This window comes from Nipponia nippon, unplaced genomic scaffold (genome assembly GCF_047370975.1).
Source record: "Nipponia nippon isolate SJK-2023a ecotype South Korea unplaced genomic scaffold, ASM4737097v1 scaffold_65, whole genome shotgun sequence".
Lineage (NCBI taxonomy): Eukaryota > Metazoa > Chordata > Aves > Pelecaniformes > Threskiornithidae > Nipponia > Nipponia nippon.
Window position 1 is genome coordinate 369,115 of NW_028262386.1, and position 20,344 is coordinate 389,458.

The 20,344-nt window shown below is 59.5% G+C and overlaps 2 protein-coding genes and 1 long non-coding RNA gene across 11 annotated transcripts in view; 2 read left to right on the forward strand and 1 right to left on the reverse strand.

Annotated features, from left to right (window-relative positions):
- The window catches only part of LOC148051168 (uncharacterized), a 43,850-nt gene that overhangs the window by 11,788 nt on the left and 11,718 nt on the right, over nucleotides 1-20,344 (reverse strand). For 7 of the 9 annotated variants that reach the window (XR_015700247.1, XR_015700248.1, XR_015700249.1 and 4 more), the window contains 2 exons: nucleotides 19,385-19,965; nucleotides 9,078-9,658 (listed from right to left, as the gene is read on the reverse strand). This is a non-coding gene — a long non-coding RNA (uncharacterized LOC148051168). The remainder of the gene's footprint in view (nucleotides 1-9,077; nucleotides 9,659-19,384; nucleotides 19,966-20,344) is intronic. The other 2 variants (XR_015700251.1, XR_015700250.1) reach the window with 2 other exon arrangements.
- Nucleotides 5,430-8,066, forward strand: LOC148051170 (uncharacterized). Its single transcript, XM_087738319.1, has 3 exons — nucleotides 5,430-6,432; nucleotides 6,530-7,470; nucleotides 7,530-8,066. Exons 1-3 carry the CDS (start codon nucleotides 5,760-5,762, stop codon nucleotides 8,064-8,066), a joined length of 2,151 nt encoding a protein of 716 aa, XP_087594445.1. The 5' UTR covers nucleotides 5,430-5,759.
- On the forward strand, nucleotides 16,260-18,373 carry LOC148051171 (uncharacterized). The gene is made up of 4 exons (XM_087738320.1): nucleotides 16,260-16,314; nucleotides 16,563-16,739; nucleotides 16,837-17,777; nucleotides 17,837-18,373. The coding sequence occupies exons 1-4, from the start codon at nucleotides 16,260-16,262 to the stop codon at nucleotides 18,371-18,373; spliced, it is 1,710 nt and encodes a 569-aa protein (XP_087594446.1).

The following is a 20,344-nucleotide window of genomic DNA, read 5'->3' on the forward strand; positions in this document are numbered from 1 at the left end:
AGCTACCAAGGACAGAGTAGAGCTAGGAAGGAAGTGAATCAGCATGCCCGCAGAAACCAAGGACAGAGGAGAGGCCTGTAAGGTAAGAAGGAATCTCTGAATGAAAGAGTGAGCTCAGGACAAAGATCATGGGCAGTCTGAACATAAACCAAGAAACTCCCTGAACACTGGCGAGTGTCAGCTGTGTTCTTAACAAAAGGAAACAGCCAAATCAGCATGCTGAGGTGGAAAAAAACAACGAGGTCAACAAGCGGACAGCTGGAACTTGAGGAGAACGACCACCAAGGACCCCCGAAACAAGCCCCAGAATCAAACAGCGCATGCTCCGGTGGGAGGGGAAAGATGGTAATGATTTCTGGGAAATAATTGTAATATCAATGACTTTCCTCGGAAAATTAAGGAGTATGTGCGTTTTAAGTTTGATAAACACTTTGCTGGCGTGACCTACGGCATGCACGCTGGGCGGAGGTATCCCCCGTTCATCCAGCGCTGCAATAAAGAAGGCCTGCTTTCTGAATGCCAAATTGGCGTTAGAAAGGTTTTGGGCCGGTTGGCGGTAGCACAAGCATCTGCCAAGGGAGCTGCCTCCAACCAGGAGCGCTCCCCACCGGCTGCTCTGCCAACAACGCCCCGGCGCGTGCTCCCACCAGGAGGCAGAAACAGCTCCGTGTCTGGAAATCCCCATTTCTCAAAGGCTGTCGGCAGAGGCGGGGCTGTCCATCAGCACCAGACCCACAGGAGGGGACAGCAAAGGCCCCTGGCCTGTCCCCACCACAGCATGCCCTGCCCCAAAGCCCGGAGCCGCCTGCAGAGAGGAGGCCACTCTGCCTTCCCCTGCCCTGCGGACATCAAACACCCACCTCCAGCTGGCAGGGCTGGGGCTGGCGACCCTGGGGGCAGCAGCAGGAACCGCTCCCACCCTGCTGCTGGGGCTGGCCCTGGGGCTGAGCCCTCGGGCCCAGGGCTGGGGACTGGGCCGTGGCGGGGCCCGTGGGCGGTGAGGCCTCCAGGCCCCTGCCCCAGGCCCATCCCCACTGGCACATACCTGCTCCTGCAGCTCCCCTGGCCCTGTGGCCTGGGCCTGGCCCTGGCCCTGGCCTGGCCCTGCTCCCCCCGGGCCCCGGCTGCCCCCGGCCCGGCTCCCGCCCCTTTCTCCTCAGGCCCCTGGGCCTCGGCCCCTCCGGCCCCGCCCCACCCGGCTCTGACTGACAGCCCGCCTCCGGCTCCGCCGATTGGCTCCGCCGTGGCCAATGGCGCGGCTGGGGGGGCTGGGCCTGCGCAGGGCGGGAGGGGAGGGAAGGGCGAGGGGCAGGGCCGGGGGCAGGGCCGGGGGGGAGCTGCCCGGGCTTTGCTGGGCACCGGCACGGCTTTCCCAAAGGGTGGCTCTGGCTGTGCTCCAGCCACCGCCCTGGGCAGGAGGAGCTGCGTGCCGGGAGCCGCTGGCAGCGGCCAGGCTGAGCCCGGCACCCAGGGCCTCCCTCAGGCCTCGCTGCCCCCGGGCGCTGAGGAGGAGAGACGCCCTGTGCTGGCGCGGCCCAGGGCGTCCTCCTGCGGCCAGAAGGGAGGACAGAGCCCTGTCCCTCTCCCCACGGGGGCTGACCGCTGTCCTTGGCTTCTGTCCCCGGGGGTCCCCGGTGCTGGCAGGCCCCGCGGGGCCTCGGGGCCAAGCAAATGCCGGGGCGCCAGGGGCTGCTGGGGCCCAGGGCGGCTTTGGGCCTCTCCGAAGCCGAGGCACGGCCGCCCCTTTGCTTCTGCAGGTGCAGTTGTTTGCTACCCCCTGGGAGTCTGGGAGGCCTTCGGGGAAACGAGGAGGTCCCAGCACGCACGCAGGGAGGAGGACAGTGAAAAGGAGCCCTGTCAGGGTTTTTCTGCTGTTTCCCATCTGAACGCAGGCATCTGCGTGCATCAAAGAGCGAGCTGCGCTGGTCTTCGCGATAACTGCGCTCCTTTCTTTTTCAGTTGTGTGCCCACCCTTTTCCTTTTCTCCACCTTTTCTTCCTTCCCCTTTCCCCCCCAGCTGCACTCTCTGTTAAAGGTAAGTAGGATTTGGCTTTCTGGACACATCATCCGGACACTTTCTAAGTCTGTTTTTACCCTAAGCTGGTCTCTGTGCTCCCAGTTTTAACTCTGTATTCTCTATTGCTGAGATTTATGGAGGACCGGGAATTGGGTGTACTGACTAAAACGACAGATATTCAAATGCAATCCTGCCTAGAGGATTAATGCTGTCATTTAGGTATTCACGCGGTCCAGTTCTCTCTCAGCTACACTGGCATTGTTTGCCTGCTCCTGTTTTCCAGCCGCCTTAAAGATACGCCTCTCCACCACAATTAGTAGATGTCATCAGCTTGTGGTTTTGCCATGTCTTTCTGATGTTGGTTCTGAAGAAATAAAGTAGACGGATGAGTTACAGGGAGTCTCAGAAAGACAATACAGCAGCATCCTGGTACCCATGAAGCATTTGCAAGCAAAAAACCCTGAATTTATGTGGCTCTGCATGTAGACTTTGGGCATATTCCTGCAGGAGTTGCTGCAGTGCTTTCAGGCACTACCTAGTAATTCTGGACGCCACAGCGTTGTGCTTATAAACATGGCCTTGTTTTGGGGGTTAATTTCAATGCGTATGCTTAGTGCTGTCTTGCCAATGCATCCTGCGTTTCTGGCTGGATGGCACCCTCTCCTGGTATTGTAATGCTGCCCTGAAAGGAGAGGAGAGATGCTGCTGGCATCAAAGCTCAAAGCAATACCCGTGTGCGGGGATAAGGTAGATAGCTGAACTCGGGGCTTGGGCTCCCACAAAGAAACACTGTTCTAAAGACTCTGCTGCTGACATTGCTGTTATTTCCTTGTCAGATGAGTGATTTTTTTCACTGAAGGAGACTTGCACTTGGACGTGTCTAGGCTATGACTGTTCTTTCTCCGACACTCAAGTACTCTACCTGGTAGCTATTTGTAATACTAGGGGTAGAGACATTGGCTGAAGTGGCCTTTGTGTTTTCATTCTAAACAATGTAGCCTTGTAGTAATTTTCCAAACATTACCTTTATGTATTTTCCAGTAAAAGACAGCATATGTTGTGAATAGAATGGATTTGATTCAGCGTAGTAAAAATGCCATCATTCGCACAGTTCTAATGGGAATACTGGGATCAGGCCGTGGGCATTTTGCCCCTCTGGGAAGGCCCTGAGGTGGCAGCAGGTGGAGGGAGAATCGGGCTTGAGCATCTCCTGGGAGGCGTGAGCAGCCTGTGGGCCGAGGAGGCAGGTCTTGCTCACGTGCTCAGGGAATAGCCGGTCGCCGGCGGCGCTGGGGTCAGGAAGGAATTTTCCCCCGGGGCAGACTGGCACTGCTCCCTGGGGGCTTTTTGCCTTCCTCTGCAGCATTGAGCATGAGCACTTGTCAGGGCTCCTCTGGTCCCTTTTGGCTGGGTTACTGCCTGCTGCTCGTGCACCACGAAGATGGCCTCTCGTGCCCTGCAGCTGGGGGGACGAAGGCGTTTTTCCCGCCACGCTGGGCCAGCAAGTGACCCCGGGGCTTTTTGCCTTCCTCTGCAGCACTGAGCACGGCCCCTTGCCAGGGCTCCTTTGGGCCATTTTGGCTAGGTGCCTGCTGCTCCTGCTCCACGAAGGTGGCCCTTGTGCCCCGCATGCGGGGGGAGGACGCTTTCTAGACTCCCAGGGCGGACGCCCAGGGTGGCCCCCGGGGGTTGCTGCTTCTCCTCTCTAACAGCATTGAGCGCAGCCCCTTGTCAGGGCTCCTCTGGGCCCTTGGGGCTCAGTTCTTGCCTGCTGCTCTTGCACCTCCGAGGCGCCGCTCGTGCCCTGGCGCTCCCTGGCTCTTTTGCCCATTGCAGGTTTGGAGCAGGAGCGAGCTCTGCTCTTGCCTTGGCTCCGTTTCCCGAGGTGTTCTTGCTTGTGCAAAACAGCCTGTGCTTGGAAGGGCTCCAGGCTTGCTGCGCCCTCCGCAGCTGCCGCTTTTCAGCTCTCCCTGCATGCGATCCAAGCGCAGGGCAGGCAGGAGAGCGCTTTTCCTGCCTCCCTGGCCAAGAAGCACAGCGGAGCAAGTTTTGGAAGGCAAAAGGTGTGCTTGTCATCGACCCGTGTCCTACTTGGGAAAATACCCCAGGGCACCACACCCCTCTTCTTCTTCTACTTTTCTGGGGGTGGTCGGGACCCATCCTCCTTCTTCAAGTTCTTCTGCACTGTTGAGAAACGAGGGACTGCTTGGCCCGTATTCCTGCTGCTCCTTTCTGCGGCTTTCCTTTGCCACACTGCAGGGCATGATTTTTCCAACTAAACTGAAGAACACATCAGCCTGCTCCTGCCTACACGTGCGCATTGTGCTAATGCTTGTGAGCATCGGCTCTGAAAGAGATTCAGCAAAATGGCCTAAAATAGCCTCAAATAAAATCAGAGAAAATAAAATAATAAAATGATAAAATCATAACATTAAATAGCAAAATAAAATAAAAACGCATAAAGCAAGGTAAAGTAAAGTAAGATTAACCAACATAAAATAAAATAATAAAAAATAAACCCAAAGAAAATTTGATAAAATCAAATACAATAACATAACATGAAAGAAACTAAACTAAAATAACATAAACCAACATAACCAGGCAGAAAATAAAATAAAGTAAAATTAAGTCAACTAAAATGAAATCCTGTTTCTACTTGTATCCCTTTTGATTTGTGTCCTCGAAAGTGTTTCTGGAGCTGTAAACCCCCTGGCATTTCAGGCAAAGAGTGGTCTCCTTGTTCTGCGCCTCATCCTGAGTGCAGGGAAGAGAAGAGGAGAGAAGAGAAGGGCTGAGTTGGCAGGGACCTCCAGGGACCTTCGGGACTATCTAGCTGAGGGGAAGACGACTAGCAGGAGCAAGACAAAGGCTGAGAGGGCTGCCGTCACTTTCAGGAAAGGTCTTGAGGGTGAAGGCCAAAGGAGGAGAAAAGCTCTTGAGTGCAAGGAAAAAGAGGGTCAAGAAGAGAAAACAATTTGGGACTTCTTTCCCAGAAGAAGACCTCACCATAAGCAGGGTAGTAGCAAATGTCCCTTGGTGCATCGGTCAGGAGCGGCGAGGCCATCCTGCACGTGCTCTACGGCTCTGCGCAGTTCACGCAGAGGGAACCCAAAGCCTTGCTTTCACCTCTGGCATCCCCACAACCAAATACATGGCTATGGTACAAACAGCCTTCATGACGCAGTCTGAATGTCCAGCTGTAGTTAGCGGGACGCCCAGCAGCTGTGCCCAGTGCATGGCCAGCAAGGGCAGGGACAGCCCCCTGAGCCTCCTGGGCCCAGGGACTGCCTCGGGGCCAGCAGCCCAAAGGCCTTCCTGGGAAGGATGCTGGGCGGAGGGCCGGCGGGCGGGGCTGCGCGGGGGGACGGGGCCCCCCCGTGTCACAGTGCCACCACCCGGCAACGCAGCAGTCACCATGCCCCGGGACAGCATAAAAGGGAGCACGCTCCCGCGGCCCGCTGCCATAGCTGGCCTGGGGGCAGCCCGAAGACGAAGTGCGAGAGGAAGTCCTTGAGGAGGCGGTGGAATTACTTGGCGAGGGCTGAGGGAGGAAGGCCGGAGGAGGCTTGCCGAGGCTGCTGGAGACGAGAAGAACCACCAACACGTGGAGGTTCCCGAGGCTGGCTAGCCTTTTCAGCTGGCTAGCAGTGGCAAGAGCAAGGGAATGCCTTCTTGAAGAGCACTGCAGAGCTCGCCGTCCTCATCCCCTGCGGAGCCAGTGGCAGCAGCCGTGAGGAACGGGATGCAGAGATGTTGGCGGGGGTCCCGGTGCTTTGGAGCAGCCACTGGTGCCTTGCCAGGCGCAGGAAGGATCGTTGCCCCCCCAACGGATCAGGCCGCGGGCGTTTTGCCCCTCTGGGAAGGCCCTGAGCTCCCTCCTGGGGTGCAGCTCCCTCACGGTGTGCAGCTCCCCCAAGGGGTGCAGCTCCCCCCGATGGCGCAGCTCCCCCGTGTCGTGCAGCTTCCCTCTGGGGTGCAGCTCCCTCATGGTGTGCAGCTCCCCCAAGGGGTGCAGCTCCCCCCGATGGCGCGGCTCCCCCGTGTCGTGCAGCTCCCTCCTGGGCTGCAGCTCCCTCCCACGGTGCAGCTCCCCCAAGGGGTGCAGCTCCCGTGCAGGGTGCAGCTCCCCACCGTGGCCGCTCCTTGTCCCCCTGCCTACAGCTGGGGACAGCAGGTGGTGATAGGGACACTGGTGCCCCACCAGCCGATGGGCCTGGGGCCGTGGGCCGTGGGCCAGGGGGAGACCCTGGACCCCACAGGCCCCCCCGTGCTCCTCACCCTGCCCGGCAGCGCCCAGAAGCCATTGGAGGCCTCCAGCAAGGACGGGGCGGCCATCGAGGACACTGTCCCTGCTGCCAGCCCCCGCCAGACCACCCTGCCTCTGCCGACTGGCAGAGCCACGACGAAGCCCAAAGGTGAGGTCTGGGGGGTGGCAGAGCCCATGGTCGGGTGGCCAAGCTTAGCAAAGCTGGCATCGCCCCGGGGTTCGATTGCTTTTGTTTCCTTTTTCAGCAGTGGTGACCACCCCGGGGGCCCCGGGGAAGCCCGCGGATCTGCCCCAGCAGGGGCCAGACGCCTTCGCCGAGGCCTTTCCTGAGCAGGCAGAGGACACCACCGCCAGCCGTGTGCTCGCCTGGCTCGACACCACGGACAGCGAGGACACCGTCCCCGATGTCCCCGACAGCCCCAGCTTCACCGCCTTCCTCCACGAGCTCCCCGACCTCTCCGAGTACGTGGCGGAGGACGGCTGCCCCAAGGAGCGAGCGGTGGCGGCAGCGCTGGGGGACAGCGTGGGCACCGTCCCCCATGTCCTCCACTTTACTGCCTTCCTCAATGAGCTCCCCAACCTCCCCAAGTACGTGGCGGACGATGGCTACCCCAAGGAGCAAGCAGTGGCAGCGGGGCTGGGGGACAGCGAGGACACCGTCCCCGGTGTCCCCGAAGTCCCCGACTTGAGCACCTACCTCAACAAGCTCCCTCATTTCTTGGAGTACAGGGCATACGGCGGCAGCCCCAAAGAGAGAGAGGCAGTGGCGGGGCTGGGGGACGGCGAGGTCACTGTCGATAATGTCCCCGACTCTACCAACTTCCTCAGCCACCTCCCTGACTTCTCCGAGTACGTGGCAGAGGGCAGCTGCCCCAGTGAACGAGTGGCGGCGGCGGGGCTGGGGGACAGCGAGGACACTGTCCCTGATGGCCTTGATTTCCCCAACAGCCTCGCCAGCACTGCTTTCCTCAATGAGCTCCACGACTTCTCGGAGTACGTGGCGGACGGCGACTGCCCCCAGGACCAAGCCATGGCGGCGCGGCTAGGGGACAGCGAGGACACCATCTTGACCACCAACGTCCCCAACTTGACCACTGACGTCCTCAATGAGCTCCCTGACCTCTCCGAGTACGTGGCGGAGGGTGGCTGCCCCAATGAACGAGCCGTGGCAGGGGGCTGGGGGATGGTGAGGACACTGTCCCCAGTGTCCCCGTCATCCCCAGCTTGACCACCTCCCTCAACAAGCTCCCCCACCTCTTGGAGTACAGGGCAGAGGGCGGCTGCAACAAGGAGCAAGTGGCAGCGGTGATGCTGGGGGACGGTGAAATCACCTTCCCTGATGTCCCCGACAGCCTTGCCAGCACCGCCTCCTTCAGCGAAGTCCCCGACTTCTGGGACAACGGGCTGGAGGGCAACTGCCCCAAGGACCGCCTGGCAGCGGCAATGCTGGGGGACGCCGACCCCTTCTGGGGGGGGCCGGCCTCCCCCTTGCAGGACCCCGAGGGGAAGCAGGGCACGGTGGCGGCAGACCTCCCCACCTGGCTGCCACTCAGCCCCTCGGACACTTCTGAGGAGAGCTCTCCGGAGACTTCAGACGACAGTCCTGTGGAGAGTCCCCGCAAGGATCCCCTGAAGGCTCTTGCGGAGACTCCCCTGCTGAGCCCCCTGCAGATCCCGCTCCTGAGTCCCCTGGCCAGCCCCCGGCTGCCCCCCAGCGTCATCCACCCCGCACGGCCCAACTGGTGCAGGAGGCACTGCGGAGGCAGCCCCGGGTGCTTTTGACCCGCTTGCCGCTGCCGCCGGGTGCCGCCTCCTGCCAGATGGTGCCCAGATCGGGAGAGATGGGCGGCAAGAAGGCCAAGCGCCCCGCACCAGCCAGCGCCCCCAAAACACAAGAGACCACCCTGCGCGACAGCATCCCACCAAAGAAAAAGAAGAAGAGGGTGGTTGTGCCAGGTGCCCAATAACTCAAAAACGCTGTCAGAGGGGAAGGTGGGCGGGCACGGCACGGTGGGGGCGGCAGCGGGCAGCAGGCAGGACACAGCAAGCGGAGAGCATCCAACAGCAACAACGTGCCTGCCAAGCCATCTAGAAGCCAGAGGGATGCCAGGGGGCAAAGGCCCCTCGCACACCTGAGGGGACAGGTTTCATGCAGCCCATGCCAGGCCGTGCCCCGCAGCACCCGACAGCAGTGGGACGCACGCCGCTGCAGCCCCCCGGGGCAGCCCCCAGGAGCCCCTGGGCCGGGAAGAAGCTGCGGAGCGGTGGGGGCAGGGGCAAGGCACGGCAGACGCCCTCACCGCTCTGGTATGCGGGAGCCCTCTCTGCCCACCATCACGCTGCCGGCCCTGGGCCCACCCAGCGCCACTTCCACTTCTGCTGCCTTCACACCTTGCCCTTGCCCGGCAAAGGCTGCAGCCGCGGCGCCACCTCGCCGTTCCTAAAGGAACAACCGCCCCCGAACCAGCATCCCCACTCCGGCCTGGTACCAACACCGCTGCTACTGCCAGCTCCGCCCTGGCCTGCTGCTGACAGCCCCACCGCCAGCATCCCCATCGCGGGCTGCAACCAGCGTCCCCAGGAACAGCATCCCCACCCCGGGGCTGAGGAGGCCCCGCTATGACCTGAGGGCGCACGTGCTGACCTCCATCCCGTGTTTCCACCTGCTGGGGCAAGGACTGAAGGTGGTCATCTGAAAGCTACTGAAATACCCAGTAGTTCAGCTCATTGCAATTGTTTAAGACAAGGCTTTTGGCTAGAACACAGTCAAGAAAATTGAAAAACAGAACTAACCTGCACTCCCTCCTTGACTGGCACCTCTTTCTTCATCACTTCTTTGCATTTCTATCGTTCCTGCGCAGTACATATCAAGATTTTCCTCATGAAAAGAAGCAAGAAAGATCAGTCACAACTATGCAGGAAACCTGCCATTCACATACACAGTGCCCACACAGGAGCATTATCAAGGCCCTGCCTAGACACAGAAGATTAAATTCATGCACCGGGGAGGAGAGAGCAGGAACAGCGCTCTGGCACCCACGAGGAGTAACAACAATTTCTGCTCTGAACTGGGGCTTAGTCAAAGGGCAAGCACAGTACTGGTCCAGACACGAAACTGAGCGTATCGCTTAATCCCGGGCGCCACACGCACTGGACCTTCTTCCATCGCCTCCTGCCGACGAATGGTTTCCCAGGCTCTTCCATCTCATCGCAGCTGCACGCTGGCTCCGGGCTGACTGGGGGAACTTCTCAGCGCTTTAACTTTGCTTCAGGCTTGCTACGAGCACGCGGCTTCATCCCTTTGGCTTGGCCCCCAGCAGAAGCTGGGCAAGTGGCAGGTTTGCAAGTGCCTTGATGGAACGGAGCTTGGACACCTACCAGGCATTAAAAACCAACCAAAGAAAAAGCCAGAGAAACTGCGTTAGAGAGCAGCAGAAAGAAACAACGGGGCTCAGCACTCTTTCACACACGGCGTTTGGAATTTGGGAGACTGGGGCTCCCAACAGACTCGCCTCTTGCAATGGAAACATCCTGTAGCTTTTGAGCCTGACAGAAATATTACAGACTGCCCCCATCCCTACGCTGCAGCTGCCCCAAGCGTTTGCTTGTCCATGTCCATGTTCCTCTCTGAAAGCTGCTGTGTGCCTGGCTGAGGACAGGCACAATCCACACAGAGAGCAACCAGAGCTAAACGCTGCGCTTTCCTGGGTGAAGTTTCCTCAGAAAAAATACATTGACAAAACCAAATAACCTGCTACTGCAAGCACCAGGAAAAAAAAAAAGTCCCTGACAGGTTACCGGACCTTCCCGGCTGTGGTAAAACCATCCGCCCTCGGTACCCCCAATTCCCAGAAGCCCGCAGCACAGCTTGGGTGGGGGGACAGGCAGGTATCCCACCTTGGGGCCCAGAGAGGGGCACAAGTGTTACACGTGGGATTCAGAAAAGGAGTTAATTACCAAGGCCTGCTTCAAAACGTTCATCATCAAGGCCTGCTTAGAAGAAGTTGGTCACCAACAACTGACAGCTACCAAGGACAGAGTAGAGCTAGGAAGGAAGTGAATCAGCATGCCCGCAGAAACCAAGGACAGAGGAGAGGCCTGTAAGGTAAGAAGGAATCTCTGAATGAAAGAGTGAGCTCAGGACAAAGATCATGGGCAGTCTGAACATAAACCAAGAAACTCCCTGAACACTGGCGAGTGTCAGCTGTGTTCTTAACAAAAGGAAACAGCCAAATCAGCATGCTGAGGTGGAAAAAAACAACGAGGTCAACAAGCGGACAGCTGGAACTTGAGGAGAACGACCACCAAGGACCCCCGAAACAAGCCCCAGAATCAAACAGCGCATGCTCCGGTGGGAGGGGAAAGATGGTAATGATTTCTGGGAAATAATTGTAATATCAATGACTTTCCTCGGAAAATTAAGGAGTATGTGCGTTTTAAGTTTGATAAACACTTTGCTGGCGTGACCTACGGCATGCACGCTGGGCGGAGGTATCCCCCGTTCATCCAGCGCTGCAATAAAGAAGGCCTGCTTTCTGAATGCCAAATTGGCGTTAGAAAGGTTTTGGGCCGGTTGGCGGTAGCACAAGCATCTGCCAAGGGAGCTGCCTCCAACCAGGAGCGCTCCCCACCGGCTGCTCTGCCAACAACGCCCCGGCGCGTGCTCCCACCAGGAGGCAGAAACAGCTCCGTGTCTGGAAATCCCCATTTCTCAAAGGCTGTCGGCAGAGGCGGGGCTGTCCATCAGCACCAGACCCACAGGAGGGGACAGCAAAGGCCCCTGGCCTGTCCCCACCACAGCATGCCCTGCCCCAAAGCCCGGAGCCGCCTGCAGAGAGGAGGCCACTCTGCCTTCCCCTGCCCTGCGGACATCAAACACCCACCTCCAGCTGGCAGGGCTGGGGCTGGCGACCCTGGGGGCAGCAGCAGGAACCGCTCCCACCCTGCTGCTGGGGCTGGCCCTGGGGCTGAGCCCTCGGGCCCAGGGCTGGGGACTGGGCCGTGGCGGGGCCCGTGGGCGGTGAGGCCTCCAGGCCCCTGCCCCAGGCCCATCCCCACTGGCACATACCTGCTCCTGCAGCTCCCCTGGCCCTGTGGCCTGGGCCTGGCCCTGGCCCTGGCCTGGCCCTGCTCCCCCCGGGCCCCGGCTGCCCCCGGCCCGGCTCCCGCCCCTTTCTCCTCAGGCCCCCGGGCCTCGCGCCCCTCCGGCCCCGCCCCACCCGGCTCTGACTGACAGCCCGCCTCCGGCTCCGCCGATTGGCTCCGCCGTGGCCAATGGCGCGGCTGGGGGGGCTGGGCCTGCGCAGGGCGGGAGGGGAGGGAAGGGCGAGGGGCAGGGCCGGGGGCAGGGCCGGGGGGGAGCTGCCCGGGCTTTGCTGGGCACCGGCACGGCTTTCCCAAAGGGTGGCTCTGGCTGTGCTCCAGCCACCGCCCTGGGCAGGAGGAGCTGCGTGCCGGGAGCCGCTGGCAGCGGCCAGGCTGAGCCCGGCACCCAGGGCCTCCCTCAGGCCTCGCTGCCCCCGGGCGCTGAGGAGGAGAGACGCCCTGTGCTGGCGCGGCCCAGGGCGTCCTCCTGCGGCCAGAAGGGAGGACAGAGCCCTGTCCCTCTCCCCACGGGGGCTGACCGCTGTCCTTGGCTTCTGTCCCCGGGGGTCCCCGGTGCTGGCAGGCCCCGCGGGGCCTCGGGGCCAAGCAAATGCCGGGGCGCCAGGGGCTGCTGGGGCCCAGGGCGGCTTTGGGCCTCTCCGAAGCCGAGGCACGGCCGCCCCTTTGCTTCTGCAGGTGCAGTTGTTTGCTACCCCCTGGGAGTCTGGGAGGCCTTCGGGGAAACGAGGAGGTCCCAGCACGCACGCAGGGAGGAGGACAGTGAAAAGGAGCCCTGTCAGGGTTTTTCTGCTGTTTCCCATCTGAACGCAGGCATCTGCGTGCATCAAAGAGCGAGCTGCGCTGGTCTTCGCGATAACTGCGCTCCTTTCTTTTTCAGTTGTGTGCCCACCCTTTTCCTTTTCTCCACCTTTTCTTCCTTCCCCTTTCCCCCCCAGCTGCACTCTCTGTTAAAGGTAAGTAGGATTTGGCTTTCTGGACACATCATCCGGACACTTTCTAAGTCTGTTTTTACCCTAAGCTGGTCTCTGTGCTCCCAGTTTTAACTCTGTATTCTCTATTGCTGAGATTTATGGAGGACCGGGAATTGGGTGTACTGACTAAAACGACAGATATTCAAATGCAATCCTGCCTAGAGGATTAATGCTGTCATTTAGGTATTCACGCGGTCCAGTTCTCTCTCAGCTACACTGGCATTGTTTGCCTGCTCCTGTTTTCCAGCCGCCTTAAAGATACGCCTCTCCACCACAATTAGTAGATGTCATCAGCTTGTGGTTTTGCCATGTCTTTCTGATGTTGGTTCTGAAGAAATAAAGTAGACGGATGAGTTACAGGGAGTCTCAGAAAGACAATACAGCAGCATCCTGGTACCCATGAAGCATTTGCAAGCAAAAAACCCTGAATTTATGTGGCTCTGCATGTAGACTTTGGGCATATTCCTGCAGGAGTTGCTGCAGTGCTTTCAGGCACTACCTAGTAATTCTGGACGCCACAGCGTTGTGCTTATAAACATGGCCTTGTTTTGGGGGTTAATTTCAATGCGTATGCTTAGTGCTGTCTTGCCAATGCATCCTGCGTTTCTGGCTGGATGGCACCCTCTCCTGGTATTGTAATGCTGCCCTGAAAGGAGAGGAGAGATGCTGCTGGCATCAAAGCTCAAAGCAATACCCGTGTGCGGGGATAAGGTAGATAGCTGAACTCGGGGCTTGGGCTCCCACAAAGAAACACTGTTCTAAAGACTCTGCTGCTGACATTGCTGTTATTTCCTTGTCAGATGAGTGATTTTTTTCACTGAAGGAGACTTGCACTTGGACGTGTCTAGGCTATGACTGTTCTTTCTCCGACACTCAAGTACTCTACCTGGTAGCTATTTGTAATACTAGGGGTAGAGACATTGGCTGAAGTGGCCTTTGTGTTTTCATTCTAAACAATGTAGCCTTGTAGTAATTTTCCAAACATTACCTTTATGTATTTTCCAGTAAAAGACAGCATATGTTGTGAATAGAATGGATTTGATTCAGCGTAGTAAAAATGCCATCATTCGCACAGTTCTAATGGGAATACTGGGATCAGGCCGTGGGCATTTTGCCCCTCTGGGAAGGCCCTGAGGTGGCAGCAGGTGGAGGGAGAATCGGGCTTGAGCATCTCCTGGGAGGCGTGAGCAGCCTGTGGGCCGAGGAGGCAGGTCTTGCTCACGTGCTCAGGGAATAGCCGGTCGCCGGCGGCGCTGGGGTCAGGAAGGAATTTTCCCCCGGGGCAGACTGGCACTGCTCCCTGGGGGCTTTTTGCCTTCCTCTGCAGCATTGAGCATGAGCACTTGTCAGGGCTCCTCTGGTCCCTTTTGGCTGGGTTACTGCCTGCTGCTCGTGCACCACGAAGATGGCCTCTCGTGCCCTGCAGCTGGGGGGACGAAGGCTTTTTCCCCCCACGCTGGGCCAGCAAGTGACCCCGGGGCTTTTTGCCTTCCTCTGCAGCACTGAGCACGGCCCCTTGCCAGGGCTCCTTTGGGCCATTTTGGCTAGGTGCCTGCTGCTCCTGCTCCACGAAGGTGGCCCTTGTGCCCCGCATGCGGGGGGAGGACGCTTTCTAGACTCCCAGGGCGGACGCCCAGGGTGGCCCCCGGGGATTGCTGCTTCTCCTCTCTAACAGCATTGAGCGCAGCCCCTTGTCAGGGCTCCTCTGGGCCCTTGGGGCTCAGTTCTTGCCTGCTGCTCTTGCACCTCCGAGGCGCCGCTCGTGCCCTGGCGCTCCCTGGCTCTTTTGCCCATTGCAGGTTTGGAGCAGGAGCGAGCTCTGCTCTTGCCTTGGCTCCGTTTCCCGAGGTGTTCTTGCTTGTGCAAAACAGCCTGTGCTTGGAAGGGCTCCAGGCTTGCTCCGCCCTCCGCAGCTGCCGCTTTTCAGCTCTCCCTGCATGCGATCCAAGCGCAGGGCAGGCAGGAGAGCGCTTTTCCTGCCTCCCTGGCCAAGAAGCACAGCGGAGCAAGTTTTGGAAGGCAAAAGGTGTGCTTGTCATCGACCCGTGTCCTACTTGGGAAAATACCCCAGGGCACCACACCCCTCTTCTTCTTCTACTTTTCTGGGGGTGGTCGGGACCCATCCTCCTTCTTCAAGTTCTTCTGCACTGTTGAGAAACGAGGGACTGCTTGGCCCGTATTCCTGCTGCTCCTTTCTGCGGCTTTCCTTTGCCACACTGCAGGGCATGATTTTTCCAACTAAACTGAAGAACACATCAGCCTGCTCCTGCCTACACGTGCGCATTGTGCTAATGCTTGTGAGCATCGGCTCTGAAAGAGATTCAGCAAAATGGCCTAAAATAGCCTCAAATAAAATCAGAGAAAATAAAATAATAAAATGATAAAATCATAACATTAAATAGCAAAATAAAATAAAAACGCATAAAGCAAGGTAAAGTAAAGTAAGATTAACCAACATAAAATAAAATAATAAAAAATAAACCCAAAGAAAATTTGATAAAATCAAATACAATAACATAACATGAAAGAAACTAAACTAAAATAACATAAACCAACATAACCAGGCAGAAAATAAAATAAAGTAAAATTAAGTCAACTAAAATGAAATCCTGTTTCTACTTGTATCCCTTTTGATTTGTGTCCTCGAAAGTGTTTCTGGAGCTGTAAACCCCCTGGCATTTCAGGCAAAGAGTGGTCTCCTTGTTCTGCGCCTCATCCTGAGTGCAGGGAAGAGAAGAGGAGAGAAGAGAAGGGCTGAGTTGGCAGGGACCTCCAGGGACCTTCGGGACTATCTAGCTGAGGGGAAGACGACTAGCAGGAGCAAGACAAAGGCTGAGAGGGCTGCCGTCACTTTCAGGAAAGGTCTTGAGGGTGAAGGCCAAAGGAGGAGAAAAGCTCTTGAGTGCAAGGAAAAAGAGGGTCAAGAAGAGAAAACAATTTGGGACTTCTTTCCCAGAAGAAGACCTCACCATAAGCAGGGTAGTAGCAAATGTCCCTTGGTGCATCGGTCAGGAGCGGCGAGGCCATCCTGCACGTGCTCTACGGCTCTGCGCAGTTCACGCAGAGGGAACCCAAAGCCTTGCTTTCACCTCTGGCATCCCCACAACCAAATACATGGCTATGGTACAAACAGCCTTCATGACGCAGTCTGAATGTCCAGCTGTAGTTAGCGGGACGCCCAGCAGCTGTGCCCAGTGCATGGCCAGCAAGGGCAGGGACAGCCCCCTGAGCCTCCTGGGCCCAGGGACTGCCTCGGGGCCAGCAGCCCAAAGGCCTTCCTGGGAAGGATGCTGGGCGGAGGGCCGGCGGGCGGGGCTGCGCGGGGGGGCCCCGTCCCCCCCGTGTCACAGTGCCACCACCCGGCAACGCAGCAGTCACCATGCCCCGGGACAGCATAAAAGGGAGCACGCTCCCGCGGCCCGCTGCCATAGCTGGCCTGGGGGCAGCCCGAAGACGAAGTGCGAGAGGAAGTCCTTGAGGAGGCGGTGGAATTACTTGGCGAGGGCTGAGGGAGGAAGGCCGGAGGAGGCTTGCCGAGGCTGCTGGAGACGAGAAGAACCACCAACACGTGGAGGTTCCCGAGGCTGGCTAGCCTTTTCAGCTGGCTAGCAGTGGCAAGAGCAAGGGAATGCCTTCTTGAAGAGCACTGCAGAGCTCGCCGTCCTCATCCCCTGCGGAGCCAGTGGCAGCAGCCGTGAGGAACGGGATGCAGAGATGTTGGCGGGGGTCCCGGTGCTTTGGAGCAGCCACTGGTGCCTTGCCAGGCGCAGGAAGGATCGTTGCCCCCCCAACGGATCAGGCCGCGGGCGTTTTGCCCCTCTGGGAAGGCCCTGAGCTCCCTCCTGGGGTGCAGCTCCCTCACGGTGTGCAGCTCCCCCAAGGGGTGCAGCTCCCCCCGATGGCGCAGCTCCCCCGTGTCGTGCAGCTTCCCTCTGGGGTGCAGCTCCCTCATGGTGTGCAGCTCCCCCAAGGGGTGCAGCTCCCCCCGATGGCGCGGCTCCCCCGTGTCGTGCAGCTCCCTCCTGGGCTGCAGCTCCCTCCCACGGTGCAGCTCCCCCAAGGGGTGCAGCTCCCGTGCAGGGTGCAGCTCCCCACCGTGGCCGCTCCTTGTCCCCCTGCCTACAGCTGGGGACAGCAGGTGGTGATAGGGACACTGGTGCCCCACCAGCCGATGGGCCTGGGGCCGTGGGCCGTGGGCCAGGGGGAGACCCTGGACCCCACAGGCCCCCCGTGCTCCTCACCCTGCCCGGCAGCGCCCAGAAGCCATTGGAGGCCTCCAGCAAGGACGGGGCGGCCATCGAGGACACTGTCCCTGCTGCCAGCCCCCGCCAGACCACCCTGCCTCTGCCGACTGGCAGAGCCACGACGAAGCCCAAAGGTGAGGTCTGGGGGGTGGCAGAGCCCATGGTCGGGTGGCCAAGCTTAGCAAAGCTGGCATCGCCCCGGGGTTCGATTGCTTTTGTTTCCTTTTTCAGCAGTGGTGACCACCCCGGGGGCCCCGGGGAAGCCCGCGGATCTGCCCCAGCAGGGGCCAGACGCCTTCGCCGAGGCCTTTCCTGAGCAGGCAGAGGACACCACCGCCAGCCGTGTGCTCGCCTGGCTCGACACCACGGACAGCGAGGACACCGTCCCCGATGTCCCCGACAGCCCCAGCTTCACCGCCTTCCTCCACGAGCTCCCCGACCTCTCCGAGTACGTGGCGGAGGACGGCTGCCCCAAGGAGCGAGCGGTGGCGGCAGCGCTGGGGGACAGCGTGGGCACCGTCCCCCATGTCCTCCACTTTACTGCCTTCCTCAATGAGCTCCCCAACCTCCCCAAGTACGTGGCGGACGATGGCTACCCCAAGGAGCAAGCAGTGGCAGCGGGGCTGGGGGACAGCGAGGACACCGTCCCCGGTGTCCCCGAAGTCCCCGACTTGAGCACCTACCTCAACAAGCTCCCTCATTTCTTGGAGTACAGGGCATACGGCGGCAGCCCCAAAGAGAGAGAGGCAGTGGCGGGGCTGGGGGACGGCGAGGTCACTGTCGATAATGTCCCCGACTCTACCAACTTCCTCAGCCACCTCCCTGACTTCTCCGAGTACGTGGCAGAGGGCAGCTGCCCCAGTGAACGAGTGGCGGCGGCGGGGCTGGGGGACAGCGAGGACACTGTCCCTGATGGCCTTGATTTCCCCAACAGCCTCGCCAGCACTGCTTTCCTCAATGAGCTCCACGACTTCTCGGAGTACGTGGCGGACGGCGACTGCCCCCAGGACCAAGCCATGGCGGCGCGGCTAGGGGACAGCGAGGACACCATCTTGACCACCAACGTCCCCAACTTGACCACTGACGTCCTCAATGAGCTCCCTGACCTCTCCGAGTACGTGGCGGAGGGTGGCTGCCCCAATGAACGAGCCGTGGCAGGGGGCTGGGGGATGGTGAGGACACTGTCCCCAGTGTCCCCGTCATCCCCAGCTTGACCACCTCCCTCAACAAGCTCCCCCACCTCTTGGAGTACAGGGCAGAGGGCGGCTGCAACAAGGAGCAAGTGGCAGCGGTGATGCTGGGGGACGGTGAAATCACCTTCCCTGATGTCCCCGACAGCCTTGCCAGCACCGCCTCCTTCAGCGAAGTCCCCGACTTCTGGGACAACGGGCTGGAGGGCAACTGCCCCAAGGACCGCCTGGCAGCGGCAATGCTGGGGGACGCCGACCCCTTCGGGGGGGGGCCGGCCCTCCCCTTGCAGGACCCCGAGGGGAAGCAGGGCACGGTGGCGGCAGACCTCCCCACCTGGCTGCCACTCAGCCCCTCGGACACTTCTGAGGAGAGCTCTCCGGAGACTTCAGACGACAGTCCTGTGGAGAGTCCCCGCAAGGATCCCCTGAAGGCTCTTGCGGAGACTCCCCTGCTGAGCCCCCTGCAGATCCCGCTCCTGAGTCCCCTGGCCAGCCCCCGGCTGCCCCCCAGCGTCATCCACCCCGCACGGCCCAACTGGTGCAGGAGGCACTGCGGAGGCAGCCCCGGGTGCTTTTGACCCGCTTGCCGCTGCCGCCGGGTGCCGCCTCCTGCCAGATGGTGCCCAGATCGGGAGAGATGGGCGGCAAGAAGGCCAAGCGCCCCGCACCAGCCAGCGCCCCCAAAACACAAGAGACCACCCTGCGCGACAGCATCCCACCAAAGAAAAAGAAGAAGAGGGTGGTTGTGCCAGGTGCCCAATAACTCAAAAACGCTGTCAGAGGGGAAGGTGGGCGGGCACGGCACGGTGGGGGCGGCAGCGGGCAGCAGGCAGGACACAGCAAGCGGAGAGCATCCAACAGCAACAACGTGCCTGCCAAGCCATCTAGAAGCCAGAGGGATGCCAGGGGGCAAAGGCCCCTCGCACACCTGAGGGGACAGGTTTCATGCAGCCCATGCCAGGCCGTGCCCCGCAGCACCCGACAGCAGTGGGACGCACGCCGCTGCAGCCCCCCGGGGCAGCCCCCAGGAGCCCCTGGGCCGGGAAGAAGCTGCGGAGCGGTGGGGGCAGGGGCAAGGCACGGCAGACGCCCTCACCGCTCTGGTATGCGGGAGCCCTCTCTGCCCACCATCACGCTGCCGGCCCTGGGCCCACCCAGCGCCACTTCCACTTCTGCTGCCTTCACACCTTGCCCTTGCCCGGCAAAGGCTGCAGCCGCGGCGCCACCTCGCCGTTCCTAAAGGAACAACCGCCCCCGAACCAGCATCCCCACTCCGGCCTGGTACCAACACCGCTGCTACTGCCAGCTCCGCCCTGGCCTGCTGCTGACAGCCCCACCGCCAGCATCCCCATCGCGGGCTGCAACCAGCGTCCCCAGGAACAGCATCCCCACCCCGGGGCTGAGGAGGCCCCGCTATGACCTGAGGGCGCACGTGCTGACCTCCATCCCGTGTTTCCACCTGCTGGGGCAAGGACTGAAGGTGGTCATCTGAAAGCTACTGAAATACCCAGTAGTTCAGCTCATTGCAATTGTTTAAGACAAGGCTTTTGGCTAGAACACAGTCAAGAAAATTGAAAAACAGAACTAACCTGCACTCCCTCCTTGACTGGCACCTCTTTCTTCATCACTTCTTTGCATTTCTATCGTTCCTGCGCAGTACATATCAAGATTTTCCTCATGAAAAGAAGCAAGAAAGATCAGTCACAACTATGCAGGAAACCTGCCATTCACATACACAGTGCCCACACAGGAGCATTATCAAGGCCCTGCCTAGACACAGAAGATTAAATTCATGCACCGGGGAGGAGAGAGCAGGAACAGCGCTCTGGCACCCACGAGGAGTAACAACAATTTCTGCTCTGAACTGGGGCTTAGTCAAAGGGCAAGCACAGTACTGGTCCAGACACGAAACTGAGCGTATCGCTTAATCCCGGGCGCCACACGCACTGGACCTTCTTCCATCGCCTCCTGCCGACGAATGGTTTCCCAGGCTCTTCCATCTCATCGCAGCTGCACGCTGGCTCCGGGCTGACTGGGGGAACTTCTCAGCGCTTTAACTTTGCTTCAGGCTTGCTACGAGCACGCGGCTTCATCCCTTTGGCTTGGCCCCCAGCAGAAGCTGGGCAAGTGGCAGGTTTGCAAGTGCCTTGATGGAACGGAGCTTGGACACCTACCAGGCATTAAAAACCAACCAAAGAAAAAGCCAGAGAAACTGCGTTAGAGAGCAGCAGAAAGAAACAACGGGGCTCAGCACTCTTTCACACACGGCGTTTGGAATTTGGGAGACTGGGGCTCCCAACAGACTCGCCTCTTGCAATGGAAACATCCTGTAGCTTTTGAGCCTGACAGAAATATTACAGACTGCCCCCATCCCTACGCTGCAGCTGCCCCAAGCGTTTGCTTGTCCATGTCCATGTTCCTCTCTGAAAGCTGCTGTGTGCCTGGCTGAGGACAGGCACAATCCACACAGAGAGCAACCAGAGCTAAACGCTGCGCTTTCCTGGGTGAAGTTTCCTCAGAAAAAATACATTGACAAAACCAAATAACCT

Excerpts from the sequence above, each read along its gene's own strand:
- LOC148051170 (XM_087738319.1), top strand. The coding sequence starts at position 5,760 with ATGCAGAGATGTTGGCGGGGGTCCCGGTGCTTTGGAGCAGCCACTGGT. Across the intron at positions 6,433-6,529 it reads AGCCACGACGAAGCCCAAAG|CAGTGGTGACCACCCCGGGG; the intron begins GTGAGGTCTGGG and ends TTCCTTTTTCAG. Across the intron at positions 7,471-7,529 it reads TGGCAGGGGGCTGGGGGATG|CTCCCCCACCTCTTGGAGTA; the intron begins GTGAGGACACTG and ends TCCCTCAACAAG.
- LOC148051171 (XM_087738320.1), top strand. The coding sequence starts at position 16,260 with ATGGCGCAGCTCCCCCGTGTCGTGCAGCTTCCCTCTGGGGTGCAGCTC. Across the intron at positions 16,315-16,562 it reads TGGGGTGCAGCTCCCTCATG|GGGGAGACCCTGGACCCCAC; the intron begins GTGTGCAGCTCC and ends GCCGTGGGCCAG. Across the intron at positions 17,778-17,836 it reads TGGCAGGGGGCTGGGGGATG|CTCCCCCACCTCTTGGAGTA; the intron begins GTGAGGACACTG and ends TCCCTCAACAAG.